Raw genomic sequence first — 19,439 nt, forward strand, 5'->3', positions numbered from 1 at the left:
ATCCTATCCAGGAAAATATACTGCATATAGTAATAGTAATCATACTTCCCTAGATTCTTCATGGTTTTGAAAATCTTTCAGACTTTTCTTATTTTTGATGACCCTGACAGTTTTGAGGGCTTTGATGGGGCAGTTATTTTACAGAATATTCCTTAATTAGGATTTGTCTGATGTTTTTCTGTTGATTGACTGGGTTCTGATGCCTATTTTTGTTTCAGTATTTAGTCCAGGAAACCACATTGGATTTAGTCATCATTTTTTCCTAGTCTTCTCCGATCTATGTGTTTCTCTGTTTTCCTTTTTAAAATCACTGACTAATCACTGTTGATGTAAACCTCGGTCTTTTGGTTAAGGTAGTATCTCCCAGGTTTCTCCAATACAAAGTTCCCTTTCTATACTCTGTTTTTTGAAAGCAAGTTACTTAGTTAGCCTACAATCAAGAGGAAGGGAATTAAATTCCACCTCCTGGATGGAGGAATATGTACATATATTATTTGAAATTCTTTGAGAGGAAAATGTGTCTCTTCTCCCACCACTTATTTGTTTATTTAATGACTTGCTAGTGTGGGCTCATGCATGTTTATTTTATACTTTGGATTACAATCCAGTACTATATTATTTATTTTCTTGTTCAGTTTTGGATTTGGCCATTGAGAGATCTTTCCAGTTGGCTCTTACGTCCTTTTGATACACCCCTATCTCTTTGTTCGTTTTTAAAAGACTTCCTTACTCCTTGGCGCTATATGATCCAGTCTCATCTTGTGTTTTCCCCATCCCAGCCCTAGAATTAGCCATTTCTCCAAGAGCCCTGTTCCTTTTGTTTAATAATGATATTAAACAAATATTAAATGTTAATTTAATTAAAATATTAAATGATTTAATATTTTAATTAAAAATTAAATTTAATATTAAAATATTAAATTTAATATCAAATATTAAATAATGATATTAAACAAGATGTGGGCTTGTTGCCACTGGATTGCTTCTAGGATCTCTCAGTGGACAGAGCTATGTATGCACATGTTTCTATCTCTCTGTCTATGTATTAAAATGAGTTGGGGCCGGGCATGGTGGCTCATGCCTATAATTCCAGCACTTTGGGAAGCCGAGGTGGGCGGAACACAAGGTCAGGAGATAGAGACCATCCTGGCTAACACGGTGAAACCCCACTCTACTAAAAATACATTTAAAAAAATTACCTGGGCGTGGTGGTAGGCACCTGTAGTCCCAGCTACTCGGGAGGCTGAGGCAGGATAATCACTTGAGTCTGGGAGCCTGAGGTTGTAGTGAGCCGAGATCGCACCACTGTACTACAGCCTGGGCGACAGAGTGAGACTCCGTCTCACAAAAAAAAAAAAAAAAAAAAAAAAAGAAAAGAAAAGTTAATACTAATCATTTATACTTTAATACCACAAAGTGCTTTCTAGCTGTCCCCTTCATGTTGTTTATTTGTATTATCTTTTTCTGATAGTGAGAAACCTGGCTCCCATTATCTGTCATTTATGTACTCATTTGTTCAGTCCTAGTATACGTGTAAAGTAGTTTCAGATTTGTTCTCTCTTGCTCCTGCTGTCTTCTTTAAGGAAATAAGGTCTTGCTCTGTCACCCAGGCTAGAGTGCAGTGGCACGATCATTGCTCACTGCAGCATCAAACTCCTAGGCTCAAGTTGTCCTGCCTCAGCCTCCTGAGTAGCCACCTGCCCAGATAATTTTCTATTTTTTGTAGAGGCAGACTTGCTGTATTTCTCAGGCTGGCCTCAAACTCCTGACCTCAAGCAATCCTCCTGCTTCAGCCTCCCGAAGTCTTTTCTCTTTTTTATTGAAATGGAGTCTCACTCTGTTGCCCAGGCTGGAGTACAGTAGCACGATCTGGGCTCACTGCAAGCTCCGCCTCCCGGGTTCACACCATTCTCCTGCCTCAGCCTCCCAAGTAGCTGGGACTACAGGCGCCCGCCACCATACCCAGCTAACTTTTTTTTTTTTTTTTTTTGTATTTTTAGTAGAGATGGGGTTTCACCATGTTAGCCAAGATGGTCTCAATCTCCTGACCTTGTGATCTGCCCACCTTGGCCTCCCAAGGTGCTGGGATTACAGGTGTGAGCCACCGTACCCAACCAGTCTTTTTTCATTTTTAATTCAGATTTTTGTCTTCTTATTTTTGGTTTGTAAGTATATGTGTGTGTTTCTGTATACAAATCCTTTTTCTGTTTTGTATGTTGGGAATACTTTCTTTTCGGTCTGTGTCTTGCCTTTTTGTATTCTTAACAGTATTTTCTAAAGAGCAAAAGTTTTGAAGTTTGATGAAATCCAACGTATTTAATTTTAATTTAATTTTTTGTGTTCAGGGATTTTTGTGTTAGAAATATTTGCGTAACCCAAGGTCACAGGAATTTTCTCCTATGTTTTGTTCTAACAGTTTAATAGTTTTGGGCTTTCCATGTACATCTCCAATCCACCTCTCTTATAGTTCTGTAGTTCATTGTTTTGTATCACATAAGGATAATTTTTTCCCCCTGCATGGATATCCAGTTGATATCCATCATTGGATATCATGATTAGCATCATTTATTGAATAGTCTTTTCATTCCTCATTTAATTGCCTTGACATGTTTGTTCAAAATCAATTGATCATATATGTGTACATCTATTTCTGGATTTTCTATTCTGTTCCATTGATCTATATGTCTGTATTTCCCCAATAGCCAACTCACTTATTATTGTAGATTTGTCATCTTAAAACTTGACCGGGTAAATCTTCCAACTTTGTTTTTTTTTTTTTTAGACTTCTGTGGTTTTTCTGGGTTCTTTATATTTCCAAGTTAATTTGAGAATCAGTTTGTCAATTCCTACACACACAAAAAAAAGGCCTGCTGGAATTTTGATAAGAAGCTGTAGATAAAATTATGGAGAATTGCTGTCTTAACAATATTAGGTCTTTCAGTCCCTGAACATCGTGTATATCTCTTTTACTTAGATTTCTCTCTGATTCTCTTTATAATGTTGTAGCTTTCACTGTAGAGATTTTGGACATCTTTTGTTAGAGTTATTCTTAAGTGTTTTATGGGAGTTTTTTGGCAGGGGAGGCATTATTACAAGTGGAACTGTTTTTGAATTTTTATTTCTCATTCGTTTGCTGCTAGTATGTAAGAATACAATTAATTTTAACTTATTAATCTTCTGTATTACAATCTTGTTTTATTAACTTATTCATTATGCTAGTTATTTATAGTTTTTTGGGATTTTCTGTGTAAACAATCATAACGGCAAACTTGTAGAGTTTTATGCCCTTTATTTGATTTTCATCCATTAGAGTGTTGGACAAAAAAGTAGTTAGAACAGGAATCCTCACCTTGTTACTGGTTTTAGGGAGAAACCATTCATCGTTTCTCTATTAAATATAGTACTAGGAATGCCCTTCATTAATTTTAGGAAGTTCCTCTTATTCCTAATTTCTGAGAGTTTTTATCATGAATAGACATTGAATTTTGTCAGATGGTTTTTCTATATCCATTGAAATGATCATATGGTTTTTTTCTTTATTCTCTTATTGGTTTATTTTCAAATGTTTAACATTGCATTTCTGCAATAAACCTACATTGATTATAATATATAATTATTTCTGTGTTTTGTTGGATTTGTTCTTATAAATTTTTTTCCTTCATATTGTCTTGGGTTTGCTTTGGTAATAATTTAAGAAATTTTGCACCTGTATTTATTAGGGATGTTGTGATACAATGTTTTGAATTGCCTTTTCGGATTTTGGTAGTAGGATTATGGTAGCCTGGTAAAATTAGTTGGGCAGTGTTCTTTTTTTCCTATTCCATCTTGCCCAGGAGCAGAAATCTGGACCTTTTAAATATTTTCTAGTTCTCTGCTGATATTTCACATCCTTTTATTCACTATAAGAATATTTCAATTTTTGTTGACATATTTGTGAGAGTGGCTTTAAAGTTTTTGGTAATCCTAACATCTGGATCATCTTGGGGTTGGCATCTGTTGGTTTTCTCCTCCCTAGAGAGTGAGTCACATTTTCTTGACTCTTCATATATTAGGTAATACTGCATAGTATCTTGGACATTGTGAATGTAATTTGGTGGAAATCTCTGGATTTTGTTACTTTGTTCCAAAAAATGTTGATGTTTTTATTTTAGCAGATAGTTAACTTGGTTAGGCTCAAACTGTCATGCCTGCAATGAACATTGGCTCAGATTTCAGTGTAGTTCTTTTACCCTTAGGCACAAGCTTCTTTCTGTTTGTCTCATGCATGTGTAGTATAGGACTTAAGAGACTTAGGTTGAATTTAAATAGAATCTAGGGTGCCCATTCTCTGCCTTCCTCTATTCTTGCACTCTTGATTGCCTGACCATTTTTCCCTGGTTCCTCTGGTCAGAAAGAAAGTTGACTTTCTTTTGGAGTTTGCAGCCACCCTCAGGGAAAAGCCACAGAAAAGGGGAATTTCATTTTATTGGTTGTTTATGCCAAGTTCTGACTCAACTCCAAAATATGCCTGCCATTGATCATTCTCAAGAACCTTCAAGTAGTGATTTTTGTATTTTTTCCATAGTCTATATCTGTTATCCATAGTCTGTATCTTCTATGAGAGGACCAATTTGTTGCATACTTATTCTTTTACACCAGAAGCAGAGTTCCTGTACATTTTATTGTTACATATTTTTGCTGTATCCCTCCTGGCTAAACCCGGGTTCTAAGCCTGTTATTGCTAAGTCTATGAAATTAATTGATTGGAAATATTTTCTAAGGAAATCTTTTCCTTTTCTTAGTGGTTGACTAGGTGTAGGTGCAGTAGAAACAACCTGTAAATGACATTTAAAAGCAAATGTGTTAAGTTTTGGGACAGCTGCCACAGTTTTAAAAACTTTTTTCTGATTGTTAATTATTTTCAATTTTGGGGGGTTTAAATTACTATAGATGAAGATAAAATATACCCTAAGCTGTCAATTCTCAAAGTTTTTGGTCTCAAGACCCCTTTATACTCTTAAAAATCTCAAAGAATTCAGCAATACCTTTTTGTGAAAAATAAGCATATTTTTCTGAACAAAAGGTTTAATTAGCATTGCATTGCTTAAATATTTTGTGAATTTAACTCTATTAAGCTTATGTCTAGCCTAATAAAAGACACCTGGATTTTCACATCTGCTTCTGCAGTGAATCTGTTGCAATATCATAAGTCTTGCAGATTCTGGTAAACTCCATCATAGACTTATGAGAAAATGAGAGTGGAAAAGAGGCATACAGCTTAGTATTATGCTATTATATTTTATCTTACAAGAGTCTGTGAAGATGTCAGGAACCCTCACGATTCCCAGGAACATGCTTTAGGAACTTTTTCCCTAAGGCAAAAAGTTTTAACTCCAATATCATCAATGTGAAGACATTTGTTCCGTTACTAAGAGAACATCTCATATCAAAAATACAAAATCCAAAACACCCCAATGAGCATTTTCCTTGAGTGTCATGTTGGTGCTCAGAAAGTTTCAGATTTTGTAGCGTTTTGAACTTCAGATTTTCAGATTTGGCATACTCAACGTATAATGTGTTATTTATACGTTAGTCATCTTTCTGAAATGAATGTTTAACATTTCCCATTTTTTTTGGCAACGACTCATAAATAGGAATGTGTGTATCTGTGATTTTCAGTTCACATATAGTGTTGTATAGAAACACTAAAATCTAATTAAAAGTAATCTATTGGAGATATATGTGTGACATTACACTTGGAGTAAACAGATAAATAGAACACTGAAACTCATTAGAAGATTATGGAACATTAAGATCTTTGAGCAATTCGTCTTTGATGCATTAGAAAGGAAGCAGAACTAGATCCCACATGAGTTTGTTTACTCATCAGAAATTGGAGCCAACAATTCTGGTTTTGAATGTCTTGATATATTTCTGTAAATGAGCCAGTTTCTGAACATGGACCATAACACAAACACTATACACATACATGCCTTCCCATATTAATGTAGTATTTAGATTAACTTGTAACCTTAGTTCTTTAAATCTAGAAAACATATCTCAGTATGTACCCTGGAATAGAGCAGATTATCCTCCTAGCCAGGCATATCCCTGTGTTTTCTGAAGATTTGCTTTTCTTTTTCTGTATTTTCTTTCTCTGCCCAGGTAGAATTCAATTTACGTATTTTGTGGAAAAATTCAAGTTAAGGAAGTTGAATACCTCACTCTTTGTGGGAAAAGATTGCTTCCTAAAGATTTTACCTTTTTCTTCAGTGATGTAAGAACACCTTAGGCTTCTTGATTATACTATTACATTGCTAAAGAAAACTCAGATTGTTTCTTCATTCCTTTTTCTTTCATAATAAACAAGCTCATTGACTTTTTTTCTAATTATTTTTATAATACATATTAAGATTTATGATCTCATTTCATTTTTAAATGTACAGCCCGGTGGTATTAAATACCTTCAAAATGTCATGGAACCATCATCACCATCCATCTCCAGAAGTCTTTTAAACTGAAACTGTACCCATTAAACACTAACTCCTCGCTTCCCTCTACTCCCAGCCCCTTGCAACGACCATTCTACTTTTTGTCTCTGTGACTTTGACTGTACCCTATAAGGAACTCATATAAGTGGAATCATGCGGTATATACCCTTTTATGGCTGGCAGTTTCACTTAGCATAATGTCCTCAAGATTCATCCATGGTGTAGCATATTGCAGAAATTTCCTTCCTGATTAAAGCTGAATAGTATTTCATTGTTTGTATGTACCATATTTTGTTTACCCATTCATTTATTGATAGACACTTCGATTGCTTCTGGATCTTAGAACGTTGTGGACTTTTGGTTTCTGTTTTTACAGTGGGCCGGCAGGGCAAAATGGCTTTTATCTACAGTAGACCTAAATTCACAGAAAGTAGAGACCATTTCTCATTCATTTAGAAGCATGTAGTAGGGCCTTTATTAATGTTTGGTTTGTTTAGGAACATTCTTTGTAAAGCCATATTTCATAGACCTTTCAAGCTAAATGTAATAGTGATTGGAAATAAGTTTTTCTGCTGTTTTCTCAGCTTGAATGTCTTTAACAGATGATCATACCATCTGTTTAGAATCAGTATTTCAGGGATGAGTAAGAAAGCATCTTGGGTGAGAAATGATTGCTGTAAGTACTTTTAACACATTGCCAAAAATCATTTTCCATGCCCGTTGCTTTAACAAGGCCATAGCATGATGCATCTCACTGAGTTCCCAGGCTTCCTCACTGTTTGTGAGTCAAATCAAGATACTAACCTTTTCCTTTTAAAGTTTTCTATCAGCTTATCCTGGATCCTGGTAACCTATGTATTTAATGGATGAGTTTTGTAGTTACAATTTTAATTGTTTATACCTTAGGAAGGAGATAAAAATTTACTAGCTATAACCAATTTGCTGTTTGCTTAAGGTTTATGTCATGGAAAATCATGAAAAGTATATTAGTGACACTGATAAAGACCAGGAGAGAAGGACATACACATTCACAGTGCAGTAATTGTGTGTGTAGGCACACATATTCAGGCACATACATACTCATTTTGGGGACAAAATTTCAGATTTGTATCTGGAGGTAAATTCAGGCAAGGCTTTTGGAGCAAAAAAGAGGCTGGGTAAAGTTTAAGCAGTGGTTTGATGTAATATTTATATGGAAACATAAGTTAACAAACAAGTTTAATTGTATCTCTGGCTGGTAGAATGGGTCAGGAATTTTGTTTTATTAAATGTGTATTCATTAAAATTGATTTTTAATATGACTTAAAAATAAACTTTCTTTTTCAAGGTAGTTTTAGATTCATAGAAAAATTAGGCAGAAAGTACAGACTTCCCATATAACCCACCCCATCCCCAATTTCTTCTGTTATAACATCTTGTACTAGTGTGGTACATTTGTTACATTGGTTAATTAATATTAATACATTATTATTAACTAAAGTCTATAGTTTACATTAGGGTTTACCCTTTATGTTACACAGTTCTATGAGTTTTGACAAATGTATTGTGTTATGTATCTATACAGCATCAAACAGAATAGTTTCATTGCCCTAAAAATATCCTATCCTCCACGTGTTCATCCTTTTCTCCCTCCCCTGGTGACTGATCTTTTTGCTGTCTCTATAATTTTGCCTTTTCCAGAATTTCATACAGTAGGAATCATACAGTATGTAGCTTTTTCAGACTGGCTTCTTTCATTTAGCAATATGCATTTATGATTTCTCTGTCTTTTGATGGGTTGATAGCTCATTTCTTTTTATCACTGAATAATACTCCATTGTATATATACCACAGTTTATCTGTTGACTTATTGAAGTATATCTTGGTTGCTTCCAAGTTTTGGCAATTATGAATAAAGTTGTTGTAGACATTTGTGTGTAGGTTTTTGTGTAAACGTAAGTTTTCAATATCCAGGTTAATATATGAGAGTATGATTGCTAGATTGTATAGGAAGCCTATTTTAGCTTTGTAAGAAACTGCCAGACTATCTGCCAAAGTGGCTGTACCATTTTGCATTCCCACCTTCAGTGAATGACAGTTCGTGTTGTTCCATATCTTTGCCAGCATTTGGTGGTGTGAGAGTTTTCGATTTTATTCTAATGGGTATGTAGTCATATCACATTGTTGTTTTAACTTGCAATTTCCTAATGACTTATGATGTTAAGCATCTTATAGATGGCATGCTTGCCATCTATATATCTTCTTTGATGAGATACCTGTTCAGTTCTTTGTTGTATTTTTAAATTGGGTTGTTTGTTTTCTTTTTTTTTTTGGAGACAAAGTCTCGCTCTTTCACCCAGGCTGGAGTGCAGTGGCACGATCTTGGTTCACTGAAACCTCTACCTCCCAGGTTCAAGCAATTTTCCTCCCTCAGCCTCCCAAGTAACTGGGATTACAGGTGCACACCACTGTGCCCGGCCAGGTTTTTTTTGTAATTTTGTCAAAGATGGGGTTTCGCCGTGTTGATCAGGCTGCTCTCGAACTCCTGACTTGAGATAATCTGCCTGCCTTGGCCTCCCAGCGTGCTGGTGTTACAGATGTGAGCCACTGCACCCAGCCAGGGTTGTTTGTTTTCTTAATGTTGAATATTAAGAGCTTTTTGAGGCCAGGCCCAAGTGGTAGATCACACTTGAGCAACATAGTGAGACCCTGTCTGTATTTTTTTTTTTTTAAATGAGAATTCTTTGTATATTTTGGATACCAGTTCTTTATCAGGTATGTTTTTTGCATAGTTTTTCTCCCAGTCTGTGGCATGTCTTTACTCTTAACACAGTATCTGTGGCAGATTTTAATGATTTCCAAGATACCAATTTCTTTTTTCGTGGATCTTGCTTTTGGTGTTATATCTAAAAAGTTATCTCCAAACCCAGAGTCTTCTGTGTTTTCTCCTGTGTTATCTTCTAGAAGTATAATTTTAAATTTCACATTTAGATCTGTAATGCGTTTTGAGTTAACTTTTTGTGAAGGGTGTAAGGCCTGTATCTAGATTGATACAGGCCTGTATCTAGATTGATACTCCCTCCCTCCCTCTGTTTCTTCCTTCTTTCCTTTCATTTTTTGCATGTGGCGGTCCAGTGGTTTCATCATTTGTGAAAAGACTATCCTTTCTGCATTGAATTGCTTTTGTTTCTTTGTCAAATATTCTTTGACTATATTTGTTTGGGTATATTTCTAGGCTGTGTTCCATTTGATTGATCTATTTGTCTGTTCTTTTACCCATACCACCCTGTCTTGATTACTGTAGTTTATGTAATTCTAGACATTGGCTACTGTCAGTCTTCCAACTTTGTTCTTCTCCTTCAATATTGTATTGTGTATTCTGGGTCTTTTGCCTTTCTATAAACTTCAGAATCAGTTTTGATATTAACAAAATAATTTGATGGATAATTGGATAATTTGATTCCACTTGTTCATTGCTGTTACACAGGAAGGCAGCTAACTTTTTATACATATTAATTCTATATTCTGCAATCTTGCTATAATTACTTTTTCCAGGAGGGTGTTTTTTTGTTTTGTTTGTCAATTCTTTTGGATTTTCTACATAGAGACAAAAATATTATCTGCAGACAAAGATCGTTTTATTTCTTCTTTCCCAACACGTGTAGCTTTTTTTTTTCTTTTTCTTGTCTTATTTCATTAGCTAGGACTTCAAGTATAACTATGTTGAATAGGAGTGAAAGGTGACATCCTTGTCTTGTTTTCAGACATAAGGGATAAGCATCTAGTTTCTTACTATTAAGTATGATGTTAGCTGTAGATTATTTGGTAGATGTTCTTTACCAGTTAAGGAAGTTCCCCTCTTTTCCTCATTAACTGAAAGTTTTTATCATGAATCATCATTGGGTTTTATCACATGCTTTTTCTGTATCTATCAATATGTATGATCATATCATTTTTTCTTCCTTAGCCTGTTGATGTGATGAATTACATTAATTGCTCTTTGAATGTTGAACCAACCTTGCCTACCTGGGATAAATTCCATGTTGCCATGTTATATAATTATTCTTATACATTGTTGGATTTGATTTGCTAACATTTTGTAGTGTCTTTGTCTGGTTTTTGTGTCAGGGTGATGCTGGCTTCACAGAATGAGTTAGAAAGTGTTCATCAGCTTCTAATTTCTGAAAGAGATTCTGAAGAACTGATATTGTTTCTTACTTAAACATTTAGTAGAATTCACTGTGAAACCAAGTAGAACCTTTTTTTTTTTTTTCCTGTTTTGGAAGGTTAGTAATTGTTGATTTAATTTCTCTCTCTCTCTTTTTTCTTTTTCTTTTTTTTTTTTTTTTTTTTTTTTTTTTGAGACAGAGTCTTGCTCTGTTGCCCAGACTGAGCACAGTGGCACAATCGTGGCTCACTCTAGCCTTGAACTCCTGAGCTCAAGTGATCCTTTCACCTCAGCCTCCTGAGTAGCTGGGACTACAGATGCATGCCACCACATCCAGCCAATTTTGTTATTTTTTTATTTTTTATGGACGGAGTTTCACTATGTTGCCTAGGCTGGTCTCCAACTTCTGGGCTCAAGCAGTCCTCCCACCTGGGCTTCCTAAAGTGTGAGATTACAGCCATGTGCCACCATATCCGGCCTAATTTCTTTATTACCTCTTTCTCCTACTATGAGTTTTGGTAAATTGTCTTTCAAAGAATTGGTTTATATCATCTAAGTTACCAAACTTCTGGGCATAGAGTTGTTTATAGTGTTTTTTTATTCTTCTGATGTTTGTGAGATCAATTGTGATAACCCCTCTTTCTTCATACTAGTAATTTTTGCCTTTTCTCTTTTTTCCTTGAATAGTCTGGCTAGAATTTTTTTAAATTTTATTATTATTATTATTATTATTATTATTATTATTATTATTTTGAGACAGATTTTCACTCTTGTTGCCCAGGCTGGAGTGCAGTGATGTGACCTCAACTAACTGCAACTTCCACATCCCAGGATCAAGCAATTCTCCTGCCTCAGCCTCTCAAGTAGCTGGGATTACAGGTGCCTGCCACCATGCCCAGCTCACTTTGTATTTTTAGTAGAGATGGGGTTTCATCATGTTGACCAGGCTGGTCTCAAACTCCTGACCTCAGGTGATCCGCCTGCCTCAGTGTCCCAAAGTGCTGGGATTACAGACCCAGCCCTGACTAGAGTTTTATCAATTTTATTTACCTTTTCAAAGAACCAGTTGTTGGTTTCATTGATTTTTCTGTAGTGGATTTATTCTATTTAGATTTAGCTGGCTTCTTGAATGTGTAGATTTCTTTCTTCTGCCTAATTTGGTAAGTTTTTAAATTCTTTTAGATAGAGTCTTGCTCTGTCGCCCAGGCTGGAGTATAGTGGCATTATCTTGGCTCACTGCAACCTCCACCTCCCGGGTTCAAGTGATTTTCCCACCTCAGCCTCCTGAATAGCTGGGATTAAAGGCGCCTACTACCGTGCTTGGCTAATTTTTTTATTTTTAGTAGACACGGGGTTTCACCATGTTGGCCAGGCTGGTCTCAAACTCCGGACCCCGAGTGATCTGCCCACCTCAGCCTCCCAAAGTGCTGGGATTACCCGTGTGAGCCACTGTGCCTGCCCCTAATTTGGCAAGTTTTTAAGCCATTATTTCTTTTCTTTTCCTTTTTTTTTTTTTTTTTTTTTTTTTTTTGTGACAGGATCTTGCTCTGATACTCAGGCTGAAGTACAATAGCATGATCATAGCTTACCACAGCCTTAAACTCCTAGGCTTGAATGACCCTCCTGCCTCAGCCACTGAGTCGTTGGGATTACAGGCATGAGCCACCTTGCCTGGCTCCATTATTTTTTCAAGTACTTTTTCAGTCATTCTTTGTTTCTCTTTTCTTTCTAGTACTCTGATGACACAGGAGTTAGCTCCTTTGGTATAGTTACACAGGTCCCTGATGTTTTGTTCTTTTTTTTAAAAGGCTATTTTCTCTCTGTTGCTAAAATTGGTAGTTTCAGTATTCTGTTCACAGACTTTTCTCTGTTTCCTCTATTCTGCAGTTGAGCCTATTCACTGAGTTTTTGTTATTTTTTGTTCTAAAATTTCCATTTGGTTCTCTGTATCTTCTGTTTCTTTGCTGAGACTTTCTAGGTTTTTCTTTTCTACTTTTTCATTTGTTTCAAGCATGTTTTTAATTGCTATTGAAGCATTTTTATGTTGACTGCTTTTAGGTCTTTATCAGATAATTGTAACACGTCTATCATGTCAGTATTGGCATCTGTTGCTTGTGCTTTTTCATTTTCTTTGACATTTTCCTGGTTCTCGGTGTGGTAAGTGGTTTTTGATTGAAACTTGGACATTTTGGGCATTATGTTTTAAGTCTCTGGTGGGTGGTAAAAGTCCCGTAGCCCCATGTGGTGTCAGTAGTTACCACATGGGACTCGTTTGGTTACTGCCTATCTGGGGTGAAAACCTCAGGCCTCTGCTTGGCCTTCTTTCAAACAGGCAGGGGGTTAGAGCACCTTGGTTTGTTTTGGCAAACGTGGAAATCTACTTTTTGTTTCTATGGGCTTGCCTATTCTGGACATTTCATATAAATGGAGCCATATAGTGTGTGGGCTTTTAAAACTGAATTCTTTAACTTAGCATAATGTTTTTAGAGTTCATCCATGTTGTAGCATTTATCAGTACTTAATTTCTTTTTATTACAAAATAATATTTGATTTTATGGATTGGCCACATTTTATTTATCCTTTCATCAGTTGGTGGACATTTGGGTTTTTATGTTGTTTGGCTATTATGAGTAATACTGCTATGAACATTTGTGTTCAGGCTTTTGTGTGGATATGTGTTCAGTTCTCTTGGTATATATCTAGAAGTGGAATTGCTGGATCTTATGGTACCTCTATATTTAACTTTCTGAGAACTTACTTGTTATTAAGTTTTAAAAATCTTATTGTACTGTATTGTGGTATCAGGGAAGGTACCTGAGATATTTTGTGTAGTGTCTGTTGGGTCCCCAGACTTAAGATTTACTTTTATTCTTATTCTTTGCTTATTTCTATATGATTTTAATTAAAAGGATGGTGTTGATAATTAAGTTACTCAAGAATTCCATAAGTTTGATGAGTATTAAAATGCTTTAAACCATTATTTATTTTTAAACATTGTGAGTATATAATTATTCATAGTCATGACATTTATATTCATAAATATACCTGTGATTTTATTTATTTAGAAAAAAAAAAGTGAATGCCTGCAGTTAAAAATTTTGGTGCTTCAAAATGAACTGGAACGGCAGAAGAAAGCTTTGGGACGGGAGGTGGCATTACTGCATAAGCAACAAATTGCGTTACAGGACAAAGGTGAGTGGAAATACCGTACAAACAGCCTAACCTCCACATTCAGTAGTTCTCCTTTCTTCTTCACAAGCTCAAATAGTCAATTTTTGTGTAAATACAGTCACACATCACTTAATGACAGGGATGTTCTAGAAATGCATCCTTTGGTGATTTCCTCCTGAGCTGCCATCATAGAGTATGCTTACACAAGCCCAGATGGTGTAACCTACTACACACCTAGGCTACATGGTATAGCCTATGGCTCTTAGGCTGTAAACTTGTACAGCATGTTACCATACTGAATACTGTAGGCAACTATAACACAATGGTCAGTGTTTATATATCTAATATATCTAAGCATAGAATAAAAATACTATACTATAATTTTATGGGACCACCATCATGTATGTGGTTTGTTGTTGATTAAAACATCATTATACAGTGCATGATTGTATGGTGATAGAATTTTCTCCAATTTTAAAAATATTTTTGCAAGTATTTTGAAGTTAGTCCATATAGACAAGTGTACAAATCTGTATTCAAATGGTCCTGGACTTACAATGGTTTGATTTAATGATGACTTAACTTACGATTTTCAGTTTTATAATGTGCAAAAGCTACATGTGTTTGGTAGAAGCCATACTATGAATTTTGAATTTTGATCTTTTTCCAGGCTAGCAATATGTGGTATGATATTTTCTTGCTATGCTAGGCAGCGGCAGTGAGCTGCAGCTCCCAGTCAGCCACATGATTATATGGGTGAACAACTGGTACTCTATACTGTACTCTGTTGCCACTGTTTTTTGGATATTGTGTTTTATGTTTTCACATCCCATCTAGTCTACAAAATGCTCATCTGTGTATGGTATTCAATGCTGTATTATAAAATAAGCTTTGTGTTAGATGATTTTGCCCAACTGTAAGCTAATGTAAGTGTTCTGACACCTTAAAGTAAGCTAGGCTAAGGTTTCCTGATCAGTAGGTTAGGTGTATTAAATACATTTTCAACTTACGATATTTTCAGCTTACAATGGGTTTATCAGGATGTAACCTCATGGTAAGTTATGGAGAAGTTGTGTACACAGAGCTTGAATTTTCACAAAGCAAACACACCCATGTGAGCAGAATCTCAATCAAGAAACAGGACCCCAAAACCTGGGAAGCCTCCTCAGGCCTCCTTCCATTTACCACATCTCCAGCCAGACTAGCCACTGCCAAGACTCAAACCAGATTGGTTTTGCCTAATTTTGAACTATGTGGTGGCTCTTTTCAACATTATGTTTGTAGAGTCATTCTTACCTTCATGTTGTTGCAGTTTATTCATGCTTAATGCCAAATAGTATTCCATTATATGAGTGTGAATGTATTTATCTACTCTTGCCGTTGGTTTCAGTAATTTTCATTTTGGTACCATTATAGTTAATGCTTCCATGAACCTTCTAGGTTTCTGAGTGAAGAACTTTCGTATGTTTCTTAATAAAGATTTTTAGATATTTCAGTTGAGTAGAAACTGAGGGGTAGAATTACAGTCAGAGAATGTACGTATCTTCAGCTTTAGTAGATCGTGTCCAACAGTTTTCCAGTATGATTGTGCCAATTTATCTCCCCTCCATCCAGTATTGCTCCTTCCTACATCCTTGTCAGGAATTTCTTTTTTTTTTTTTTTTTGTATATTTTGTATTTATCGCATTTGGTAATTTGTATTTTTCATTTTAGCCTTTCTGTTGGATATGTTGTAATATCCTCTTGCAGTTTTAATTTTTATTTTCCTGAAGACTGATGAAGTTAGTCTTTCATATGTTATAAGTTTTATAAACGTTTCATATGCTTCTTGCTGACTGAGATACACTCTTTTGTGATATACCTGTTGAAATATTTTGCCAATTGAAATTTGGTTTGACTGGTTTTTTTGGTAAGATTTCTTTATATATTATGGATATGGGTTCTTTATTTGGCATGTGCTTAAAAATATATTCTCCCATTTTGTGGCTCGCTCTTTAAAGAGATTTCACTCTTTAATGATACCTTTAAATGAACAGAAGTTCCATTTTATCAGTCTTCGATATATGAAGCTTTTTGTGTCTATTTGGAGAAATATTTACCTATTTTAAGATTTTATAGATGTTTTTCTATGTGTTCTTTAAAATGCTTTACTATTTTACTTCTTACGTTTTTATCTGGAATTCATCTGGAATTACTTTTTGTATGTGATGTAAGGTAGGAGTCGAGATTTTATTTTTTTCATCTTGATAGTCAGTTGACCCAGCACCATTCACTGAAGATCATCCTTTCTCCATTGCATTGCAGTTTTGCTTTTCTCATAAATCAGATGACCATATGCTTGTAAGTCTGTTAAGAACCCTCTGTTCTGTTCTGTTGATCTATTTTCTGTTCCTTTGCCATTATCTCGCTGTTTTAATTTTTTTCATGTTACAATAGGTGTTGATATCTGTTAAAGTTCTTCAGCTTAGTTGTTTTCTTCAAGATTACCTCGGTTATTTTTGCTGTATGTCATTTTCATGTGAATTTCTACATAGAAAAGAAAACCTTGCTGGGATATTTTTTCTTAATTGTCATACATCATTGCTGGGACTTGCTAGGATTTTAATGGAACTGCATTGAATATATTTGTCAAATGTAATTGGGGATAATAGACATCTGTACAATATTGAGGCTTCCATCCCAAGAAAATGATATATGCCTTTGTTTATTAGATCTTCTTTGCAAAACATTATTGAAATAAGATAGCGTATGGGTCTTTCCCATGATTTATTGAATTTATTTCTAGTTTTTGATGTTTTATGATACTATTGTACATATCATTAAATTTTATTTTTACTAGTTTCTGGTGTATAGATGTACAATTAATTGGTTTTTTAAAAGTGACATTGGTATTTATTATGTTTAAAGAAAAATTCACCAGAAGCCTTATAGACACATTAGTAATTGTTAATGTTACGGTTACAGCCCTACAGATGCAGTCTTGCTGTGGTTATTTATTTACATTCTAATTTAGTTGCATTGTAATTACATTTCATTACACTAAAATTAGTAATGATTTTAACTATTTAGTTGTTATAAATATAAAAAATTGCAGAAAATTTAAAAATCAGATTTATTGAGATTTAATTCCCATAGCATATAATTTGCCATTTAAAGTGTATAATTCAGTTTTTCTTAGTTTATTCACAGAGTTGTGCAGTGATCATCACAATCTGATTGTCCCGCCTTCCACACTGCCCCTCCGCGAATTCTAAGTAACCACCAGTCTACCTTCTTTCTCTAGATTTGCCTTTTCTGGACATTCTTTTGTAAACAGAATCATGCAATGTTGTGGTCTTTTATGACCAACTTCATTTGTTTAGCATAATATTTGTAAGGTTCATCCACGTTGTATCATGCATCACTACTTCATTTTTACTGCTGAATAATACATTCAGTTATATGAATATGTCACGTTTTAAAAATCCATTCATTGGTTGTTGGACATTTAGGTTGTTTCTGCTTTTTGTCTATCACAGATAAAGCTGCTTATGAACATTCAGATGCAACTTTTTATAGGGATGTTTGTTTTCATTCCTGTTATGTACACCTGGAAGTGGAATTGCTGGGTCATATGGGAACTCTATTTTTAACTTTTTGAGTGACTGCCAACCATTTTCCACAGCAGCTGTTTTACATTCCTACCAACAATATATGAGGGTTCCAATCTCCCCATTTTCTTACCAATATCTGTTATTATCTTTCCTTTTAATTGTAGCCATCCTACTGAGTATAGCGTTGTATCTCATCGTAGTTTTGATTCAAATTTACCTAATGACGTACATGCTTCTTACGCCAGATTTTTGTATGTTAATTTTATATCCAAGGAACTTATTAATTAGTTCTAATAATGGTTAGATTGTTTTAAATTTTCTGTGTGTGCAGTCATCTCATCTGCAAATGATGGCATTTTTATTTCTCATTTCCTAATACGTATGCCTTTAAAACTTTTTTCTTACCTGTTGTGTTGTCTGGGACATCCAGTACAATATTAAATAGAAGTAGTGTCAGTGGATATCCTTTTCTCCTTTCCAGTCTCAGTGAAAGTTTTGTAATATTTCACCATTACATAGAGGGTTTACTATAAGCATCCTTTACCCATTTTGTGGTTTACCCTTGTGCATCATTTACCCATTTTGTTATTTTAACAGCTTTAACTGTTGTTTTTTTTTTTTTTTTTTTTTTGAGATGGAGTTTCGCTCTTGTCTCCCAGACTGGCGTAAAATGGCGTGGTCTTGGCTTACTGCAACCTCCGCCTCCGGGGTTCAAGCGATTCTCCTGCCTCAGCATCCCAAGTAGCTGGGATTACAGGCACCCGCCACCACGCCTGGCTAATTTTTGTATTTTTAGTAGAGATGGGGTTTCGCCATGTTGGCCAGGCAGGTCTCACACTCCTGACCTCGGATGATCCGCCTGCCTCGGACTTCCGAAGTGCTGGGATTACAGGTGTGAGCCAGCAGCCCGGCTGCATTAACTGTTCTTTTAATGAATTGATAAAGAGCTCAATATGTGAATTTTCATTTCTTTGCTTTTATTATTTTCTTAAAAATCAGTTTTAATGAGATATATTTTACAAACAATCAAATTAATCTATTTAAAATACACAGTTTGATGAGTTTAACTAATGTATTCAGGCAGGTAACCACCACCACCACAATCAGCGATAACATTTCTGTCATTGTAAACAGCTTTTTGGCCTCATTGTAGTCAGTTCCTTCCTCCATCGTTTGACCACTAGCAATTACTGATGTGCTTTCTGATACCATTTACCTTTTCTAGCATTTCATATGAATGGAATCTTACAATATGCACTTTTTATATCTGGCTTTTTTTCACTTAGCATAGTAGCTTTGGGATTTATGTGGTTGTCTGTGTCAGGAATTCATCTTTTCATTGCTGCGTAGTATTCACTATATGTACATACATTTTGTTTATACATTTACCTGTTGATGGCCATTGGGTTTGTTTCCAGTTTTGAATTATCGTGGATAAAGCTGCAGTAGATATTCAAGTATAAGCCCTTGTGTGGGTATATTCTGTCGGTTAAATATTAATAACTAGGTGTGGGATTGCTGGGGTATAGTAAATGTGTGTTTAACTTTCTAAAAAACTACTAAGCTGTTTTGCATTTTCAAGCAATATATGAAAGTTTCACTTAATCCACGTCTAAACATTAATTTTAGATTTTAGCCATGTTACTGGGTATGTAGTGGTTTCTCATTGTTTTAGTTTGTATTTCCCTGATAACTAATGTGGCTGAGCATCTTTTCTTGTGCTTATCTGTTACCTGTCTCTTTCCTCCGATGAAATGTCTGTTTAGGTCTTTCATCTGTTTTTTGGAAAGTGGGGAAGGGAGGTGGATGGTAACCTTATTACTAAGTTGTAAGAGTTCTTTTTATATTCTGGATATGTTCTTTATCAGATATATGCTTAACATATTTTTTCTTCCCATCTTAACAGTGTATTTTGAGTTTATTCATCATTGTTTAAAAAGTTTATTCTTCTTTGGGAGGCCGAGACGGGCGGATCACGAGGTCAAGAGATCGAGACCATCCTGGCTAACACAGTGAAACCCCGTCTCTACTAAAAAAATACAAAAAATTAGCCGGGCG

The 19,439-nt window shown here is 35.2% G+C and overlaps 1 protein-coding gene across 2 annotated transcripts in view; it reads left to right on the top strand.

The window, feature by feature from the left end:
- UVRAG (UV radiation resistance associated) overlaps nucleotides 1-19,439 on the top strand; it is a 330,830-nt gene that overhangs the window by 156,684 nt on the left and 154,707 nt on the right. For both annotated transcript variants that reach the window (XM_025357265.1, XM_025357266.1), the window contains exon 8: nucleotides 13,683-13,809. In XM_025357265.1, the coding sequence (XP_025213050.1) occupies nucleotides 13,683-13,809 (127 nt within the window). The remainder of the gene's footprint in view (nucleotides 1-13,682; nucleotides 13,810-19,439) is intronic.

The sequence above is a fragment of the Theropithecus gelada genome, chromosome 14 (assembly GCF_003255815.1).
Source record: "Theropithecus gelada isolate Dixy chromosome 14, Tgel_1.0, whole genome shotgun sequence".
Lineage (NCBI taxonomy): Eukaryota > Metazoa > Chordata > Mammalia > Primates > Cercopithecidae > Theropithecus > Theropithecus gelada.